At 39.3% G+C, this 21,146-nt stretch overlaps 1 protein-coding gene across 1 annotated transcript; it reads left to right on the top strand.

Annotated features, from left to right (window-relative positions):
* Positions 1 to 2,992: 2,992 nt before the first annotated feature.
* On the top strand, positions 2,993 to 10,488 carry LOC125034713 (aspartate--tRNA ligase, cytoplasmic-like). Its single transcript, XM_047626632.1, has 6 exons — positions 2,993 to 3,148; positions 5,452 to 5,554; positions 5,791 to 5,968; positions 6,483 to 6,622; positions 7,095 to 7,202; positions 8,462 to 10,488. The coding sequence occupies exons 1-6, from the start codon at positions 3,126 to 3,128 to the stop codon at positions 9,500 to 9,502; spliced, it is 1,593 nt and encodes a 530-aa protein (XP_047482588.1). The 5' UTR covers positions 2,993 to 3,125; the 3' UTR covers positions 9,503 to 10,488.
* The last annotated feature ends 10,658 nt before the right edge of the window (positions 10,489 to 21,146 follow it).

Consider the following 21,146-nt stretch of genomic DNA (forward strand, 5'->3'; position numbering starts at 1 on the left):
GAATTTCTACCATATTTTTTTGTGAACCAGTTGTTCTTAATTTTTTGAGTAACCACCCGACATTTTGATACTGCTAAAGAAGGCTATCTATATCCTCACAAAGCCATACGTTAATTGCTGATTTATATATTTCATGATTAATTCAAATTTCAGAATATTGACAATACAAATAATGTCGCGTTTCACTGTGCATAACTGTACACTGTACATAACCAACTAAATCATCTTATCTATTTTTGGGTTAAAAATGCAGTCATATTATGACATCCGACTTTAGAATTATTAGAAAACGCAGAAAAGGTTATGTAATGACAAGATTTTGAATTATGCGGTCCGAAATTCCATAAAGTTAATTACCAAATCAGAACGGAAATATAATCGTTATAATAATAATGAGGAAATTCATATCACTGATAATAATGACAATGGTAATATCAAAGGCAATGATAATAAATGAAAAAGATAACAGCAACACTGACAACAACAATGAGAAAATAGTGTTAATCAAGGTAATAATAATGATAATGATGTTGATAATTATAATAATGAGAATAATAAAAATAACAACAATAATAAAAGTAATGATAACAATGACACTATTAAATAATATGATCGTAACACAGTCATAACAATCACAGTAACGATAATGATGATAATGATAATGATGATAATAATAATATAAATAATTAAAGTTAAAATAATAATAACAATAACAATAATAATGATAATAATAGGAATAATATTAATGATGATGATGATGATGATGATGATGATGATGATGATGATGATGATGATGATGATAATAATAGTAATAATGCTAAAACAGGAATAACAACACCAACAATAATAATAATAGTAATGGTAACAATAACAATAATAATGGCAAAAATACTACTACTCCTACTTCTAATAATAATAATGATGATGATGATAATGATAATAAAATGGATAATAAACTAATAATAGAAATAATTATAGTAATGATAATAAGAATTAAAATAATATTAATACTAATAAAATGATAATGATAACAATGATAATAGTAATAATAATAACAAAATGACAATAACAGTGACTGATATCAATAGCGACAACAACAACAACAATGATAATAGCAAGTACAATTATTATTACTATTATTATGATAATAATGATAATCCTTATAACCTGAACAACAACAACAACAATAATAATAATAATTATTATTATTACAAAAAATAATATTTATAGTAGTAATAAAAGTGATAACAATAATGAAAATAATAGTAATAATAATAATGATAACAACAACAATAAATATGATAATGATGATAATCATGATAACAATACAACTAATACTGCAAACAATAGCATTAATGATAATAATGTTGAAAAAAATAATAATGATAGTGATAGTAATAATAATAACAATAATAATAATAATAATAATAACAACAAGAACAAGAACAACAATAATAAAAAGGGTAATAATAACAATGATAATAATAATAATGATAACAATAATGAAAATTATAAAACAAACAATAAAAAAAAAATAATGATTATGAAACTAGGAATATCATCAACCACATTAATAACAGATATAAAGAAAGGTATAATAATAACAATAATAATGATATTCATAATAATAATAATGATAACAGTAGTAATATTAACATCAACTACAACAACAATAATGATAATATTAAAAATGACCATGGTTGTCATGTCATAATATTGATAATAATACAAATAACAATAACAATAATAATATCAATAATAACAGAAATAATAATAATAATAATAATAATAATAATAATAATAATAATAACAACTACAATAATAATAATAATAATAATAATAAAATAATAGCAGTAGCAGTATTAGTAATAATAATGATGATAATAATGATAGCAATAACGCTAACAATAATAATAATAATGATTATGATGATGATGATGGTAGTGATAATGATAATAATAATAATAATAATAATAAGGATAATGGTAATAATAATAATAATAATAACAGTAATGTAATGATAATACAAATGATAACAATAATGGTAAGAGTAATGATGATGATAATGATAATAATAACTATTATAATAATCATCATCATTATCTTTATCATCATCATGATAATGATAATAATAATGATGACGATGATGATAAAATTATAATAACAATAACAGTAATAATGATAATCACAATAATAATAACAATAACAATAGTAATCATTTTAATGCCAATAAAAATTATTAATAATAATGGTAATGATAATAATAACAATAATAATAATTATTATTATAATGATAATGATAATTATAATGATAATAATAATAATAATAATAATAATAATAATAATAATAATAATGATAATAATGATGATGATAATAATGATATCAATAATAATGTTAACAATAACAGCGATAACAATAATAACAAAAAAACAAATAATAGTAATAATAATATCCGATTTCCTTGTCCTTTTTCTGGCATGAAAAAAAAATCATGGTACTCTTGTAGTTACAAGACAGTTCGGAGTGTTGAAGATGTTCCATGGCTTTATCATGACCTTATCGATATTCTGTGTTATCAGATAACTTTTGGGTATAGCAGCTGCAGCCGTGCATGGTTATCTTCACATTAGCCTTTTTGACAGTTGCATGTGATATCTTTATTTTAACAAACCTTATTATTATCGTACCCTGTGTAAAATTGTACCAGTCACTTGAGCTACGTATAGGCAGTAGGAACTGAAGCCTTTCATAAACTAGGGCAACTTATGAAGAAAAAAACATTGCATGAAAGTTCTTATGTTAATATAGGAAGTATTTCATCATCCGTCGGCCGAGAGAAAAAATAACCAACCATGCTGCCTGTTTCCAGTCACGAAATTCTCCGACTTGCGTTGACAATATTCTAAATTTCACATCAACCTCCAAATAAAAGTAACATCAAAGTAGACCAATAAGCTGTATAAAAAAGATAGAAAGGGAAAATCCTAAAGGTGAAGTGACGCTCCATACGGGGTACAAGTGAAAGAATCTCGATATCTCAAGTGGGATATAAGGCCCCGGCGCCCAGGCTCCTCCAGTCGGGTAGAACAGCTGTTGCGGAGAGACCTCGTTCCTCGCTCTAACCATGGCCGATGAAAATAAGGAAAAGTAAGAGATCTTTTTATTAAAGCTTCGTGAAGTTTGCTATCAAGGGGAACAGGATCAGCAGTATAATGTTTATTAGCTTGAATGTTTGTGGTATAGACTTTGTGTCATAAATGTGGGTGGTGTTGATGGTCTCATTGCTCCATATATACTATTGGTTCCCAACCTCTTCAACCTTTTAAGTTTATTTCACTATAATTCATTCTCCTACGTATTCAGAATTCTGGAATGTCAGTTTAGATTAAAAACCAATGTTATTAGTTAATTATCTCGTTATCTCGGTTTCATTTGTATGTTAAAAGACAAGAAACTGACCCGAGTAGGATCTTTAAGGAGATGCAGGAAGATCAACAGTGCATTTATATAGAGGGAGTGAACAGACATTCATTGCTATATAGATTGATATTGCAAGGGAAAGGTAATGGTACAACCAGGTAATGAGAAGGGCTCTCTCAGTGACAAGCAATCACTGTCGAAAAGACCACAAATCTCCCACACTTATTTTCTGTTCTAGCATGAAAATAATAATAATGATAACAAACTTGGAATTATGGTCAATTAAGTAACCAATCCACGTCCTGTGGTGCAGAAGTACATCTTGTGGATGGATATTGGGATTTGGCTGAGGTGCTGAGCATAGAGGCCACAGCAATTGCATCATGCGGTCCTGTTCAGCACTATTATACCTCCCCCCTTAAAATAGGAAGAAAATGATAAACAATTTTGATGATAGATGATTGCAAATGACCTACCAAGAACTATGTGCCACACCCATGCAACCATATGTTTGGCTTTCGAGCACTAAGCACAGATTCCACATTGCTACTTGATGCAACCCAGATCTTGACAGTTACCAGTAACTGTTCCAATATTGCACATGACTACATAATAAATTTAAACTTTTACCCATTGAATATGGGTGTTTTGACTATCAAATGAAAAAACTTTGGCTGAGGGCCAGGTTAATATGCTCTCATGGAAGCATTTGGCCGAGGGCTGAGGTGGCAGGAGTGCCTCAATAAAAATTTAGTTGAAGGTTAGGCTGACAGGAATGAATCGTCTTGAATGCACCAAGATTTTGGAGGAAGTTTAGACTCGGTGGGCATTTAAGAGGGGGTCTTGCATTATTTCCACCTGTAAACAAAGATGGAATATACCAACCATGAGCCATGGCTGGAAGAGTGCTGGCTCGCTTGAGGACACTATTTCCATGCTCAAGATCTTATTCCTGCCTGCCGTGACCAGTGGTGCAGGGTATGCTATAGAAAGAGAGGAAAAAGAAATTAGGTTACTGATATTGCACAGAATTGTAGACTACCTTGAGAACTGATATGGAGTCTGTGCAAGGAAAACATGATACAGCATAGCAATTAACAAATATAGACCTTGGAAAATGGCCTCTCAAGTAAGCCTGATGCCTGGTTGTAGTAAAGTTGTAATTGTTGTTGATATAGGGAAGGAGAGAGAGCCTAAAAAAAAGGAGATGCCCCATTTCCCCTTTAGGCTGGAAATATTGGGAAATTGAGGTATGTGTGGGAATATATCTGCTATTATGAGAATTCTTATTTCATATTTACTCTGTTCATTCAGTTGTTAAAAGAGGAGCCATGAGGCAAAGGCATATTTATGATTGCCTTATGGAGAGGGAGGGATGGTTATGGGGGAGGTGTTACTTGAAGATGCTTTCCAACATTATCAGAATAACTTTCCCTACCTTTAATTGGCAGTGAAAAAAAGGAGAAAAAAACATTTGCAAGTGGCTATGCTCAATTGAGTGATTTCAGATTGACCATTGTAAGTAAAAATAATAGTTTTATCATAGGGCCCAACTTCCTCTGAATGAAAGAATCAATTTGCTATTAGACAGTAGCTAAAAAACCTCAACTGCATTTTTTCTTTGCAAAGAAAGAACTAGTGTAAGCTCTATCTTCCTAGACTACATCATGGAGGTTTGTTATCCCAATACCCACAAAAGTGTCATGCACTATACTGGACCACACATTGGGCACATTATGCAGTCAGCCATTTGAGAGAAAAATTAAAACTGCAGTAAAGGTGTAATTTCCTCTTTATGATTTTGGCTACAACATACTTAAAGTTCCAATGAATATGGCTTGAACGTGAATTTAATCCTACATAGATATATGCATAGATGCATATGCATAAAGTATTTAGTTATATACGTGCACACACAATACTACTGCTCCCACAAATAATAACAGTACTGTTATTGCTGCTTTATTTGTTGTTAATGAAAACAGATCCCTTAATATAAATCATGCTTTACTCACTTTTTTTTTCATTAGCTTGACTGATGGGCCAAGCAAGAAGGCACTGAAGAAAGCACAAAAGGCAGCAGAGAAAGCAGCCAAGAAAGCTGAATACAAAGCCCAAAATGCAACAGCTGATGTAAGTGGATTTATAAAGACAGTGTTAGCTTTATCCAATCTTTGTGGAAATTTCCTCAAGTAGGTTCATATTTTGTCTGTACTTATTTTTACCTGAGAATTTATGGTGCTTCATTAGTAATTTTTGACAATGTAAAAAATAGATTAGGAAGAAATCATGAAACTTATTTTTCTTTTACGCATTGTAACTTCTCTTTCTCTCAAGTGAAGATCACCTGACATATGATTCCTTGACAGGGAGGCAATAATGAAGGACCAGAAGACGACTGTGCTGAAGGCTGCTATGGAGATCTACCGATGAATAAGAGCCAGCAGAAACTGGAAGTTAAACACATTGATATTCGTGACCTTGGGAAAAACTTGGCCAACCAGACTGTGTTGATACGTGCACGTCTCCATACATCTAGAGGGAAAGGTACGTACATTAGTTGTATTACTGAAAGGGATTTTTCTGAGGAGATTAATTTTGGTGAGTGAGTAAAAGGACTGAAATACCCTCCCCCACACTTGCCCAGAAAAAGAAAAAGGAAGAGAAAAAAAAAAATGAGATAATACTGATGAAGGAATATCATAATTATAAAGAGTTTCATCATTCCAGTAGTTACCTTTTTGCATGGTGCCATTCATGTTATCTTCAGGAAAAAAATAGGTTTATTCTTTATAAGAATGTCATACACCAGGCAGGGTAGAAGACATCATCTGAAAGTTGACTTCCCATCCAATGTTGGTTGGCATATCACAGTTGCAGCTGAGAGCACACTATATGGAGTGGGTTACTCTTAGTGCTTTGCTAATCATGGTTACAAGATATATGAGAAAATGCCTTTTAAAACTTTATTGCTATTTAGAAGTTTTATTATAGAGTTTTTATTCATTTTGTTAACATGTTTCATACATTTAAAATTTTTTTTTTTTTTTTTTTTTTACAGGTAAACAAGCTTTCTTTGTGTTAAGACATCGAGAACACACTGTTCAGTGTGTATTAGCTGTGGGGGAGAAGGTGTCAAAGCAGATGATAAAATATGTCTGCAACATAAACAAAGAAAGCATTATTGATGTTGAAGGAAAGGTATGCTTTCTGTTTGCATGTTTTGCATATTTAGATTGCTTTTAGAAGTGATGAATCTTAATCTCTCTCTCTCCTCTCTCCTCTCTCCTCTCTCTCTCTCCTTCCTCTCTCTCTCTCCTTCCTCTCTCTCTCTCCTTCCTCTCTCTCTCTCCTTCCTCTCTCTCTCTCCTTTCTCTCTCTCTCCTTTCTCTCTCACCTCTCCCCTCTCCTCTCTCCCTCTCCCCTCTCCCCTCTCCCCCTCTCCCCTCTCCCCCTCTCCTTCTCCCCTCTCCCCTCTCCCCTCTCCCTCCCCTTTCTATATATATATATATATATAATAATTAAATCATTCTTTTTTTATACTCTTAAACCTTGTCAAACTCAGATTTTAAAACTGAATGGGAAATAATAAGTAACTTAGCATAAATCAGAATTGACAAACCTTACATATAGATTTTTTTTCTCAAGATTTTAATACCTTGAATACTTACAGGTGGTGAGTGCAGATCAGAAGGTTGAGTCATGCAGTGTTCAGGATGTGGAGATCCATGTTTCAAAAGTGTTTGTAGTCTCCTCTTCATCACCAAGGCTGCCTTTGCAGGTATGTTAGTCTCTGGATTATCAATCATTTGAATCTTTATGTTTCAAAGTATGATATTAATCCATTAATAGCAGGGATTGTATATATACATGCACACTGTTCATAGTGGTTTTGTCTCTGTTAACAGTTTACACACAGATGGCCTCAAAAGTGGCGAGGGACCAAGGACTAAGTTACTAAGCCTACCTATATTTACCCCATTCTTTCTGTTTTTGTGAAGATTTATTATTAATGTTACTAATGTAATATTGATAATAACAATAACAACAGCAATAACATTACTAGCAGTAATAACAACTAGTTTTAATAACTAGTTTCTCATAAAATTCAAGAAATTCGGTAAAGAGGTGAGATCAGTTGGGCCTAGTGGTCGATATCTTGATGACTAAGCAACAACAACAGTAATAACATTAAAAGCAATAGTATAACAACAATAGCTTTAATAACTAGTTCCCCATAAAATTCAAGAAATTAGGCAAAGAAATCAGTTGGACTTAAAGGTTGATTTCTTGGTGAGTTTTAAGCACTTATGTATTAACAAAATTGTTAAAACAAGATCACTGTGAACAGCACATGTACATGGTATTTATTTATTTATGTGCTTATTTATTTTTATTTATTCATTTATTTATCTAACTGTTTATTATTATTATTTTTTTTTATTCATTGGATATGGGGCTTTGCTGCCCAAAATCCAGGCATTAGGCCTACTTGATTGGTGACTGTCCTCCTTGTTCCCCTTTGCAATATTATTATCTCTTTCTATATATATATTTTTGCTTTTTTGCCACTTTCCAAGGTTTATATTTGTCATTTGATATACTGATATCATCCTAATATTCAATTTTCTATAATACACCTTGAACTGCAGGCAGGTAGGAATAGGATCATGAGCATTGAAATAGTGTCCTCCCTGGAGGACACTTGTTTTCTAGTGGAAATAATGCAGCAGCCCTTTCTTAAATGCCCACCGAGTCTAATCACTCTAAGAACTTTGTGCATTATTGGCATTAGTCACCCTGACTATTAGACAAAATTCTCCTGATGGCATGTTGCTATCACCCCGGCCCTCAGTCAAAACTTTTCATTTGGGCATATTCACGTCACCTGTCCCACAAATGTTTTTCTTCCATGGCAGTTACATCACTTGGATCCAGAGCATAAATATTAATCATTATCGTAATTTTTATTTTTATTATTTTTGCAATTTCTAATGATTGTGTACGCATAAACACTCCAGCCAATATTGACTTTTTCAGATTGAAGATGCAATGCGTCCTGATGTAGAAGAATCTGAAGGTCTGCAAATCAAGGTCAATCAAGACACAAGACTGGACAATCGTGTTCTTGATCTGAGAACTCCCACCAATCAAGCTATCTTCAGGCTGGAAGGTGGTGTCTGTCATCTCTTCAGGGAAGCACTGAGGGCTAAAGGATTTACAGAGGTTATGTGTCCCAAGCTTATTTCAGCAGCATCTGAAGGAGGAGCAAATGTGTTTGGTATGAAATATTTTGAAAAAGAAGCCTTCCTTGCTCAGAGTCCACAGTTGTACAAGCAGATGGCAATTGCAGCTGATTTTGGAAAAGTTTTTACAATTGGTCCTGTATTTAGAGCAGAGAATTCCAACACTCATAGGCATTTAACAGAGTTTGTTGGTCTTGATCTCGAAATGGCTTTTACACACCATTATCATGAAGCTGTGAATGTTATTGGCCAGATGTTCACTGAGATTTTTAGGGGGCTCCGTGACAATTATGCTGAAGAAATTGCTATTGTGAATAAGCAATTTCCTGCCGAGCCTTTCAAATTTCTTGACCCACCTTTGATTTTAGAGTATAGGGAAGGAGTTGCAATGTTGAAGGAAGCTGGCATAGAAATGGAAGAGACAGAAGACCTCAGCACTCCCAATGAGAAGTTTTTGGGGCGTCTTGTAAAAGCAAAGTATGATACTGATTTCTACATTCTGGACAAATACCCGCTTGCTGTTAGACCTTTCTACACTATGCCAGATCCTTCAGACCCCAAGTGGAGCAACTCTTATGATATGTTTATGCGAGGTGAAGAAATTTTGTCAGGAGCTCAGCGAATCCACGATGCCGACTTCCTTGTTGAGAGGGCTAAAGCACATGAAATACCTATCCATACAATTCAGTCATACATTGATTCCTTCAAGTATGGATGCCCACCCCATGCTGGTGGAGGTATAGGACTGGAGAGAGTCACTATGCTCTATCTTGGTCTGGATAACATTAGGAAGACCTCCATGTTCCCAAGGGACCCCAAGAGAATCACTCCTTAATTCACAAAGCTTCAGATGTACACATGAAAATAGGCATCATTCCTGACAACAACTTTATTTGGGAAATACTTTAAGATTGGCTAATGATCACCAACGTATATGTAAGTGAAAATTGTTTATTACTCTCAGGGTATTAAAGTTATTTCAGATATTCTGTATGAACTTATCAGTACACATGTTAAATTCTGCAAAATGTGACATGTACTACATCTAAAGAGATCATGAATTTGAAAGGTGCCTTAAACTCTTTTAGCCAAAACATCACCATTAAAGAGTTCATAAAAATAGCAAGTATGGAAGTTTATTATAACCTAAGAGTGCATTTGTATCTTGCTGTTTTTAAATGTTTCAGTTGGATAAAAAGTGCAGTAAATCCTATGGGATTATCTCTTTTCTTTCCCTCTAAGAGGTTGCTGTTTGTAGTTTGTTTTTCTATTATACATTTTCCATTTGTAAGTATTGGTAACCACTTCTGTATTTCAACAAGCAACCAAATTTCCTTAGAACATCAAATCAATACATAAATTGTTAAAATGTATCGACATCTTGGGTAATCTTGACACAAAGCCTATGATACAGCTGTATCAGGTGATCTAGTAATTGCATTCATTTATATCTGTTGAACCTTGTAAAAGTGTTTTTCACCTGTTATAGGTACTAAATTTTGCCTCTGAAAGTAAAGTTATTTCTTCTTCATCTGTTTGGAATATTGTACAATTAGATTTTTCTTTCTTTTTTCAGTACCTTATTTTAACTGTCTTATAACTATACAGGTTTCGTATGTTAACTATCATTTAATAATGATAATGGTAAAACATTTTTTGGGGGTAAGGTTGCCAGCGGTTGGGTCTCCATTCTTCCATTCTTTACATGAAATGCATTTGAAGTGTTTAGTAAAACTAAAAAAATTGTTTTATTAATAATTTAATGTACCAAGGCAATTGTGTGTATAAACAAATAAAGCTCAAGAAAAGTGATAAAATGTTTGTAAAGTAATTTTAATCTTTTCATGAAGTATTCATCAAACTTGACAGACTTGGACTCACTCTACGTGAAGCCAGACAGGAAGCACGTCGACGAGGCTTTTCTCTTACCCCCTACTCCAGTAATGTCGCTCACTCTGCCAATCCCCCTACCTTCCAAGCTTCTACACCCACTCCTAAACCCAACTCCCCTCCATCTAACTTCCCCTCTTCTACCTCCTACCTTCCCCAGTCAAATTCTTTTGCCATCCTAAGCCCAGACACTCCAATCTCTACCCAATCAAACTTTTTTGCCATCCTAAATCCAGACACCCCAATCTCTACTACAGCCCCAACACCTTCCCCTCTCCCTCCCTGCACTACCCGCAGCAGACAAAATAAACGTTCCACCCCCTCTTCCCCTACCTCACAATCACCTCCACCTTCCTTTGCCCCTATTTTTCAGACACCAGACTTCTCTTCCCCCCCTCACAAGAAAACCTTTATCTCACAAAACTCCCCAACCAACTCCACTACAGAAACTCTTGAAGATATCCAAAACTACATAATCGAGTCCCAAACTAATACTCATCCACCTTCAAATTCTACAACTCCCGCTCCCTCCACACTCAAAGTAACTGCCGATATCCATCCTCCTACTCATATTCTCCCTACACCCAATCCTCCTACCCCATCCCAACAAAACCCATTCCCCCTGACTCCAGCCCCACCTATATTAACCCTCCCACTATCCCCTCTATCCCTTCCACTCCCTCCTGGATACACACGTGAAACCCTCATGTCACAAGTACCCTCTTCCCCAGACCCTCTACCTCCCGACACCCCTCCTGATACAACACCACCTCCCCAACCTCATTTTTTATCCCACCCTCTAGCACCTTCCCCTTCAAATTCTCCACCCCCTCAATCCTTTGCCCGTTGTTGTCGTGGGGGGGCTTAGGAGACGAAGATGATGGGGGAACTCCTCAACCTTGGGACTCAGCCATCGACTCAACTAATTTTGCATAGTCTTTTTTCCCACTCATACTTTTCGTTTCAGTTTCTTCACCAATCCCTTCTACTATCCACCTCCTAAGGTGTGAGAGCCGTGCTGAAAGGATGAAAGGCTGACTTTATGTCAGTCCTGAACGGCCTGAGGGAACCATGGGCACGGTATTCCCCTGCCATACCTGGCCCTTACCCCTCAAGGGGACCCTGAGGGGTGGACTATTTTTTTCCCCCAACATACTCCAGGCTTATCATTGCCAATAATGAAGACGTAACCCCACTCTTAGGGGCAATGAGGCTTGCCCCTTTATCAAATAGCCCCAATCCCAGCTCTCCTTTGACCACGGCTCCGAGCACTGCAACAACTCCCCCATCATCAATGCATACTAGTACAGTATCAACCCTAATCAACAACCAACCCCCAGGAGACATTTCTACTCTCCCAACATGCTCAACTTCAACACATTTACTCCTACAACCTTCTTCATCAACCACCCCATCTCCCCTTATTACTACCTTACAACCTTATTGCCCACCTCCCCGTAACACTACCCCCCTCAACACTACTCCCTCCTCCACACGTCCCCGCACTTCTACTACCCTTACCTCTACAAGAATCCTAAATACTCTATTTAGCCCAGCCAAATGGGACCGATTTTTCGTGATCCCTCCCACAGCTCCCTACTCTCAAAACACCCTCCTCTTCCAACAATGCCTCCAAAAACAAGTAGGCAAAGTCTCTTTCCGTAGCCGACCCGACCACTCCCGTCTCGTCACAGTAACAACTGAAAACCAAGCTATAGCATTAACAAAACTAACTGATATATGTGGTAATCCCATCCCTACAGAACCTCATCCAACCCTCAATACTTGCACCGGAACTGTTTCTATCTCCCCAACAGATTGCCCAATCTATGACAAAGAATGGTCAGATTGTGGAGAGGACTTACTCGCTTGTCTCACAGACTATGATGCAACATATGTACAATGCTACTCCATTCCTCCCTGAGGAAATCGTAAGAAATCCATCAACATTGCCAAAATTACTTTCCGTAGACATGACCTTCCCTTTAATGTTTACATAGGTGGGGAATCCCTACGTGTCCGACCATACCAACCTCCTCGTCAGTGCCAAAATTGTTGGCGTTTAGGACACCCAGCCAAACACTGTCATTCCACAACCAGATGCCCGTTATGTGCCCAACCTGGCCATACTCGATCAAACTGCTCTGCACAATCACGCACATGTGCAAACTGTGGCGACCCCCATAATGTATTTTATAGAGGCTGCCCCACCTACAAATTTAAGTCTGAGGTAGCAACTCTCAGATTCAGACTTGGACTCACTCTACGTGAAGCCAGACAGGAAGCACGTCGACGAGGCTTTTCTCTTACCCCCTACTCCAGTAATGTCGCTCACTCTGCCAATCCCCCTACCTCCCAAGCTCCTACACCCACTCCTAAACCCAACTCCCCTCCATCTAACTTCCCCTCTTCTACCTCCTACCTTCCCCAGTCAAATTCTTTTGCCATCCTAAGCCCAGACACTCCAATCTCTACCCAATCAAACTTTTTTGCCATCCTAAATCCAGACACCCCTATCTCTACTACAGCCCCAACACCTTCCCCTCTCCCTCCCTGCACTACCCGCAGCAGACAGAATAAACGTTCCACCCCCTCTTCCCCTACCTCACAATCACCTCCACCTTCCTTTGCCCCTATTTTTCAGACACCAGACTTCTCTTCCCCCCCTCACAAGAAAACCTTTATCTCACAAAACTCCCCAACCAACTCCACTACAGAAACTCTTGAAGATATCCAAAACTACATAATCGAGTCCCAAACTAATACTCATCCACCTTCAAATTCTACAACTCCCGCTCCCTCCACACTCAAAGTAACTGCCGATATCCATCCTCCTACTCATATTCTCCCTACACCCAATCCTCCTACCCCATCCCAACAAAACCCATTCCCCCTGACTCCAGCCCCACCTATATTAACCCTCCCACTATCCCCTCTATCCATTCCACTCCCTCCTGGATACACACGTGAAACCCTCATGTCACAAGTACCCTCTTCCCCAGACCCTCTACCTCCCGACACCCCTCCTGATACAACACCACCTCCCCAACCTCATTCTTTATCCCACCCTCTAGCACCTTCCCCTTCAAATTCTCCAACACGCACTGCAATCTTTGCCAGTAAATCAACGAAAGTATAATTATCCTTCATTGGAACATTCGCGGTTTCCGAATGTTCCTCTTTCAGTCCCACATATTCTATTGTCATGCCCACGTCCTCCCTACATAGACATCCCAACTTATCAGACATCCTTACAGAATCTCACACTTTCTGCTTTGACAACCTGTTTTCCTTCTTCAAACGCATATATATCCTTCACTTGATCTAACCCCTTTACATTACCTCATCCGACCCTAACCCATTCACTCACCAATTCCTAAACCCAGCTTTAACAACTAATCACTAACCCAACCATCCTTCACTAACATTAACTATAGTGCTATATGACCTTAGATGTCTAGCACATTTATTTTGCTTTTAACCATTAACCATTAAACTCCCCATAACACTACCCCCCTCAACACTACTCCCTCTCCATACGCCCCCGCCCTTTTTACTACCCCCACCTCTTCAAGAATATTAAATACTCTATTTAGCCCAGGCAAATGGGACCATCTTTTCAAGATCCCTCCCACAGCTCCTTACTCTGACAACACCGCTTCTCTTCCAGCAATGTCTCCAAAAACAAGTAGGCAAAGTCTTTCCGTAGCTGACCCGACCGCTCCCGTCTCGTCACAGTAACATCTGAAAACCAAGCTATAGCATTAGCAAATCTAACTGATCTATATGGCAATCCCATCCCTACAGAACCTCATCCAATCCTCAATACTTGCACCGGAACTGTTTCTATCTTCTCAGCAAATTGCCCAATCTATGACAAAGATTGGTCAGATTGTGGAGAAGTCTTACTTGCCTGTCTCACGGACTATGATGCGACATCAGTACAATGCTACTCCATTCCTCCCAGAGGTTATCGTAAGAAACCCACTAACATTGCCAAAATTACTTTCCGTAGACATGACCTTCCCTTTAATGTTTACTTAGGTGGAGAATCCCTCCCTGTCCGACCATACCAACCTCCTCCTCGTCAGTGCCAAAATTGTTTGCGTTTAGGACACCAAGCCAAACACTGCCGTTCCACAGCCAGATGCCCGCGATGTACCCAACTTGGCCCTACTTGATCAACTGCTTTGCACAAACACGCACATGTGCCAACTGTGGCGGCCCCCATAATGTATTTTATAGAGGCTGCCCCACCTACAAATTTGAGTTTGAGGTAACAACTCTCAGATTCAGACTTGGACTCACTCTATGTGAAGCGCGTCGACAAGGTTTTTCTCTTACCCTCTGCTCCAGTAATGTCGCTCACTCTGCCACTCCCCCTACCTCCCAAACTCCTACACCCTCTCCTAAACCTGGAGGGGGGTCCTCCATCTAACTTCCCCTCTTCTACCTCCTACCTTCCCCAGTCAAATTCTTTTGCCATCCTAAATCCAGACACCCCAATCTCTACTACAGCCCCAACACCTTCCCCTCTCCCTCCCCGCACTACCCGCAACAGACGGAATAAACGTACCACCGCCTCTTCCCCTACCCCACAATCACCTCCACCTTCCTTTGCCCCTATTTTTCAGACACCAGTCTTCTCTCCCCCCCTCACAAGAAAACCTTTATCTCACAAAACTCCCCAACCAACTTCATTACAGAAACTCTTGAAGATATTCAAAACTACAGAATCGAGTCCCAAACTGACACTCATCCACCTTCAAATTCTACAACACCCGCTCCCTCCACACTCAAAGTGACTGCCGATATCCATCCTCCTCCTACTCATATCCCCCCTACACCCTATCCTCCTACCCCATCCCAACAAAACCCATCCCCCCGACTCCAGCTCCGCCTACGTTAACCCTCCCACCATCCCCTCTATCCCTTCCACTCCCTCCTGGATACACACGTGAATCCCTTTTATCACAAGTATCCTCTTCCCCAGACCCTCTACCTCCTAATACCCCTCCTGATACAACACCACCTCCCCCCTCTCATTCCTTATCCTACCCTCTAGCTCCTTCCCCTTCAAATTCTCCAACACGTACTGCAATCATTATCACTAAATCAACGAAAGTATAATTATCCTTCATTGGAACATTCGCGGTTTCCGCTCTCACAGACCCGACCTCCGTCATATCCTCTCTTATAACCCATCCATTATATGCCTTCGAGAGACTTTTCTTACACATCCTCCAATACCAATCCCCAATTACCATTTTGTCTCTTCCCCACACCTATTTATGTCTCGTCCATACTTATCAACCAGAAAACACCTTATGTCATACCTCCCTTTCAAACCACTTGCACAGTTATTCGTATCTTTCTTCTTCACTGGATTACAGTGATTTCAGTTTACTTCTCCCCTTCCCACCCCATTGAATTTGTTGCTTTTGAAAATCTAATTTCCCAACTTCAATCACCTCTCCTCACAGTAGGTGGTTTTAACTGCCGCCACACTCTTTGGGGTGATTCTATCACCAACTGCCGTGGCCAAGCTCTAGAGCGCTTCCTCTCCACAGCTGACCTTATTATTCTAAATTCAGATCGTCCCACACACTTCGATACACGCACGCAGTCTTTTTCATGCATTGACCTCTCTCTATGCTCCCCTTCTCTTCATTTAGATTTCCACTGGTCAGTTCTAGACCACTTCCCCTATAGTGACCACTTTCTAGTTCTCCTTTCTCCTACTTCATATGTACCACTTCCTAACTCCCCACGCTGGTGCTTTGATAGAGCCGACTGGCGTACTTTCACTTCACTCTCTGCTATTCATACCCCTCCATCCTCCCTCTCATCCATATCAGAAATTATACAATGTTTCACAACTACAGTCCTAAGAGCTGCCCATACAGCTATTCCTCGAACCTCAAGACCCTATACCTCCAAATGTGTTCCATGGTGGAATTCTGATTGCACTAAAGCGCTTCGCTTAAAACGTGCAGTCTGGAACCAGTTACCGCTACAAACGAGGAACCCCAAATCAACTATCAGCTCTTATCTCCTTTAAAAGAGCACTGCCTGTCTTCGTCGTACAATCCGGAATAGTAAAACAAATAGCTGGCGAAATAATGTTTCCTCAATTACATCCTCTACATATATCTCAAATGTTTGGCGCCGGATCCATAAACTATCAGGCAAACATCCCCCCCATCCAGCCCCCGTCCTCCATATTCGAGATACCCTCATCTCTGATCCTCTCCAAGTCGCTAATGAACTGGGTGATTATTTCAGCCAGGTCAGTAGTGGTTCTCACCTTTCTCCACACTTCTCTTCTATTAAGACCATCAGGGAACGTACCCTCATTATCTTCACCCTATCCTCTGCTGAGTCCTATAATGCTCCCTTTTCTTCCTCTGAACTCAGTGCTGCCCTAAAATCGTGCCGCAACACTCATGTGAAGGCCTTGACGGTATTTACTGCTTTATGCTCCGACAACTCCCATCTTCCTCCATATCCTTCCTATTAACAATTTACAACCACATATGGACATCAGGAAATTTTCCTTCTCATTGGCGAGAAGCTCTTATCCTCCCCTTCCTGAAACCCAATAAATCGGGTACCCTCCCCTTTCTCCACTCGCATGGATACCCTCCTCTTCCATTCCCCTTTTCCCAATCTCCGACTTCTCCCGTTCTCTGTCCATTCTGTCCCTCCATGGCTTATGTCTTACCCCATATTTGCTCCTCTGTCTTCCCTGACCCATCAAAATCAAATATTCTTCCTGCTGTCCTTCTCGCCCAGTTCCTTGACCATGTCTCCACTCATTCCTCTAGTATTCACGTTCACACTGACGGCTCCAAATCCACCTCCGGTGCTGGTTTTGCAGTAATCTTCCCAACTCGTACTTTCAAATGCCCCCTCCCTCCTGAATCCAGTGTCCTTACTACAGAACTGTATGCACTCCTTTTTTGCCTTAAAACACATATACTCACTCCCCATTTCCTCTTTTACAATTTTTACTGACTCCCGTAACTCATTAACTCTCATAAAGGCAATACACACGACCAACCCCCTTGTTTGTAAGATCCAGAACTGGTTGTTCTACCTGTCCACACGACATAAAACAATCAAATTTTGCTGGGTGCCCAGCCATGTTGGAATCCCCGGCAATGTCCACATCAAACCAACCACGTTTCTCACGTATCCCAGCCACGGATTATTAACCACACTTTAAAACCTTGTATAATCGATGGCAATCTTTTTGGTCATGTCTCCACACTAATAAATTGCATACTGTAAAACTATCACTCTCTTCCTGGTCAGCTCCATTTCGTCGGAACAGACATTGGCCACACCCGTCTAACACACTCCTATCTGATGTCTCAATCCGATCCACCCCTATGTTCCTTATGTAATGTTCCTCTTTCAGTCACACACATTATATTGTCATGCCCACGTTTTGAAGCAGCCCGTACCTTTAATTTCCCCCACCTATCCTCCCTACACCGACCTCCCAACCTATCAGACATCCTTACAGAATCTCACACTTTCTGCTTTGACAACCTGTTTTCCTACCTCAAACGCATATATATCCTTCACTTAATTTAACCTCTTTACATTACCTCACCCGACCCTAACACATTCACTCACCAATTCCTTTGCCCAGCTTTAACAACTAATCACTAACTGAACCACCCTTCACTAACATTTATTATAGTGCTACATGACCTTAGATGTCTAGCACATGTATTTTGCTTTTAACCATTAACCATTAACATATTTTAGTTGCTTGTTATTGGGAAGTACATTGCTATCAGAGGATACCCTATTGTAGTGATGTATGCTTTTCACCCATTTATTCTTACGTTATAAATGCCTAGAGAATAATTTTGTGAAAACTGGACCAAATTTTTTGGTTTATGGTGAATAAAAAGTGAAACAAATCTAGTCAAACCAAACCTTTCTGCTAGGTAGTAAAATTTTAGCAGGAAGATGGGCTTTCATTCTATTTAAGAAAATAATAGGAACAGCTCCACATTTTAAATTTTAGACCGTATGTTACAGCTTTCCATTTTTATTTTCATAGGAAAAACACGTTTTTCATCTTCTATCCACATCTTACAGAGACAAAACAAAACAAAAAGAATTGAAGAAATGGCATGGAGGAACACTCCCAATGTATTACATATTTTAATACCCCCTAATTGCCTGACCTCCAGGCTCTCCTTTCAGCACGACTTTGAACACTATTACTACTCCCTCCTCAATGCCTACTGTCACCTTAGTACAGTCCAATCCATCCACCCAGGTCATTACTCAACCTCCAGAAAACTTTCCTCTTCTCCCAACATCTTGCACTTCATCTCCTCCTGCTCCATAGTCTTCACCTACTACCCCCTCCTCACTTATTACTACTCTTTATCTCTCACCAGTACTACTACACATTTAACACCACTCCCTCTTCCACAAGCGCCCATCCGTCTACTGCCCCCACCTCTACAAATCTTTTGAGTACTGTTTAGCCCAATCAAGTGGGATTATTATTTTGTGAACCCCGCTACAGCTCCATACTCTGACAACACTACTCAGCAATGCCTTCAAAAAAATAGGTAGGCAAAGTTTCCTTCCAAGCCGCCCCGATCGCTCCCGCCTTGTCACAGCTAAATACAAATCCCAAGCTAAAGCATTATCTACTCTGATTTCACTGGTAAATCCATTCATGCCTCATCCCATCTTTAGTACTTGTGCCGGAACTATCTCTATGTCACCAGCAATATGCAATGTCTATGACAGAGGTTGGTCAGACTGTGGAGAAGTCTTCCTTGCCTGCCTCATTTACTATGGTACGGTATTAGTACACCTTTCCTGCGCCAGTATTGCTAAGATTATTGCCCTCCCTATCCGACCATATCAACCTCCACTACTCCCCATTTTGTGTGTGTAAAAATTAAGTTATTTTCAGCCTTTCTCTTCCCCGAACTCCCTAACCTGTCGAACGTCCTCACGGAATCCCCCACCATTTTAACTGTCAGACGCACCCTTTGTCTTTAACCTTTCCCCCTGCTATCAATCCCTATCATATCCCATTATTTCCCCCTGTTTTTACGTATTTCATTTCCATATCATCTTATAACCATATGATCATTTGACCTGGAGAGGGGCAAGGTCCTCTCTCAAATTCTTTTGCCATTCTAAATCCAAACACTCTAATCTCTACCACTTCCCTGGTGTTTAATCTAAACGTTTCACCCCATCTTCTACCGCATCCTCTCCTATACCTACCTCTTCCTCTGCTCCCTAGATGTCTATCTCCTCTTCCCCCCCTCATAAGAAAACCATTTCTCAGACCTCCCCAATCCGCTTCCTTTCTGAAACTCCTGAAGACATTAAAAAAATATCAAATTATAACTAAAAAACATGCCTAGCCCTCACCCATCCCCTCAATCTCCCATTCCCTCTACACTCAAAGTGACTGCCGACATCCATCCTCTTCCTTCTCATGTTTCCCCTACATCTCCTACTCCCTCCTAATACATCCCATTCCCCCTGCTTCATTTACATCCCTCCTTCCTCTCCTTTTATCCCCTCCACTTCCCCCTGGATATACATGTGACTTTATGTCATTCCCTGGATCCTCTCCCTCCTGACATTTCTGAAACAGTGATCTAATCACCCTTAAACCCCTTTTCTGCTTTTGCTAATCCTTGCAGAATCCTACATTTCTTCCTTTGACAACTTTGATCTAATCATTCTTGTTAATCCACACTTTAGGCCATTTGCTCACCGTTTCTGCCCTCACCCCTCTCTGCCCCTTTCAGTTCTAAACTGCTATACGACTGACGTGTAACACATTTCATCAACTGACTGCCCCATTACCTTTTTCACCACTACACCTTTCTATAGTACTTTATAACCTTTGATTTCTAGGACATTTATTTTGCTTTGTAAACATTTGCCATTAACCCTACACCACTTCCTCCCATCCCCCCCCCCCCCCAACACACCTCAACCCTCTCTGCTCCATGTACACCGACCCCCCCTTCCTTCCCCATTATCCCTCCCGCTTCCTCGTAGATACGTGACTCCCCAACAACAGTGTGCTTCCCCGGATACTTCCCCCTCTTGACATCCCCCTGTACTTCCCCGGATCTATTGTCTCATTCCCCAATTCTTCCCCTCCTACTTCTCCGATATCTAATTTTACCCTCGTTACTCACACATTATTATCCTTATCACTCACTGATTGCCTCATAATAACTCTTCTACGTTGAAATATTCGCGGTTTATGTTCTCACGGACCTGTATTTGATCTAATTGTCCTTCCCCTTTTATTAACCCTTGCTTTGCCCTATTCACTCGCCCTCTTTACCCTTTTTAATACCGCACTATCCTAAAGTGCTGTACGACTTTTGACGTGTACTGCATCTGATCAATTACTTATTAACCCCGTCTTTACCCTTTTTGCTAATATACTTCTCTATAGTGCTGTATGACCTTTAGTGTCTAGCACATTCATTTACTTTTAACCATTAACCATTCTGACAAGGGCGTCAATTAAGCTCCTGGGGGGAAAGGGGGGTAGGTGAGTGAAGCGG

Source organism: Penaeus chinensis, chromosome 18, assembly GCF_019202785.1.
Source record: "Penaeus chinensis breed Huanghai No. 1 chromosome 18, ASM1920278v2, whole genome shotgun sequence".
Lineage (NCBI taxonomy): Eukaryota > Metazoa > Arthropoda > Malacostraca > Decapoda > Penaeidae > Penaeus > Penaeus chinensis.

What these genes read in the sequence shown, in the direction of transcription:
- LOC125034713 (XM_047626632.1), top strand. Translation starts at nt 3,126, where the DNA reads ATGGCCGATGAAAATAAGGAAAA. An exon ending in CCCAAAATGCAACAGCTGAT is followed by an intron (nt 5,555 to 5,790) that starts GTAAGTGGATTT and finishes ATTCCTTGACAG; the next exon opens with GGAGGCAATAATGAAGGACC. An exon ending in CCATACATCTAGAGGGAAAG is followed by an intron (nt 5,969 to 6,482) that starts GTACGTACATTA and finishes TTTTTTTTACAG; the next exon opens with GTAAACAAGCTTTCTTTGTG.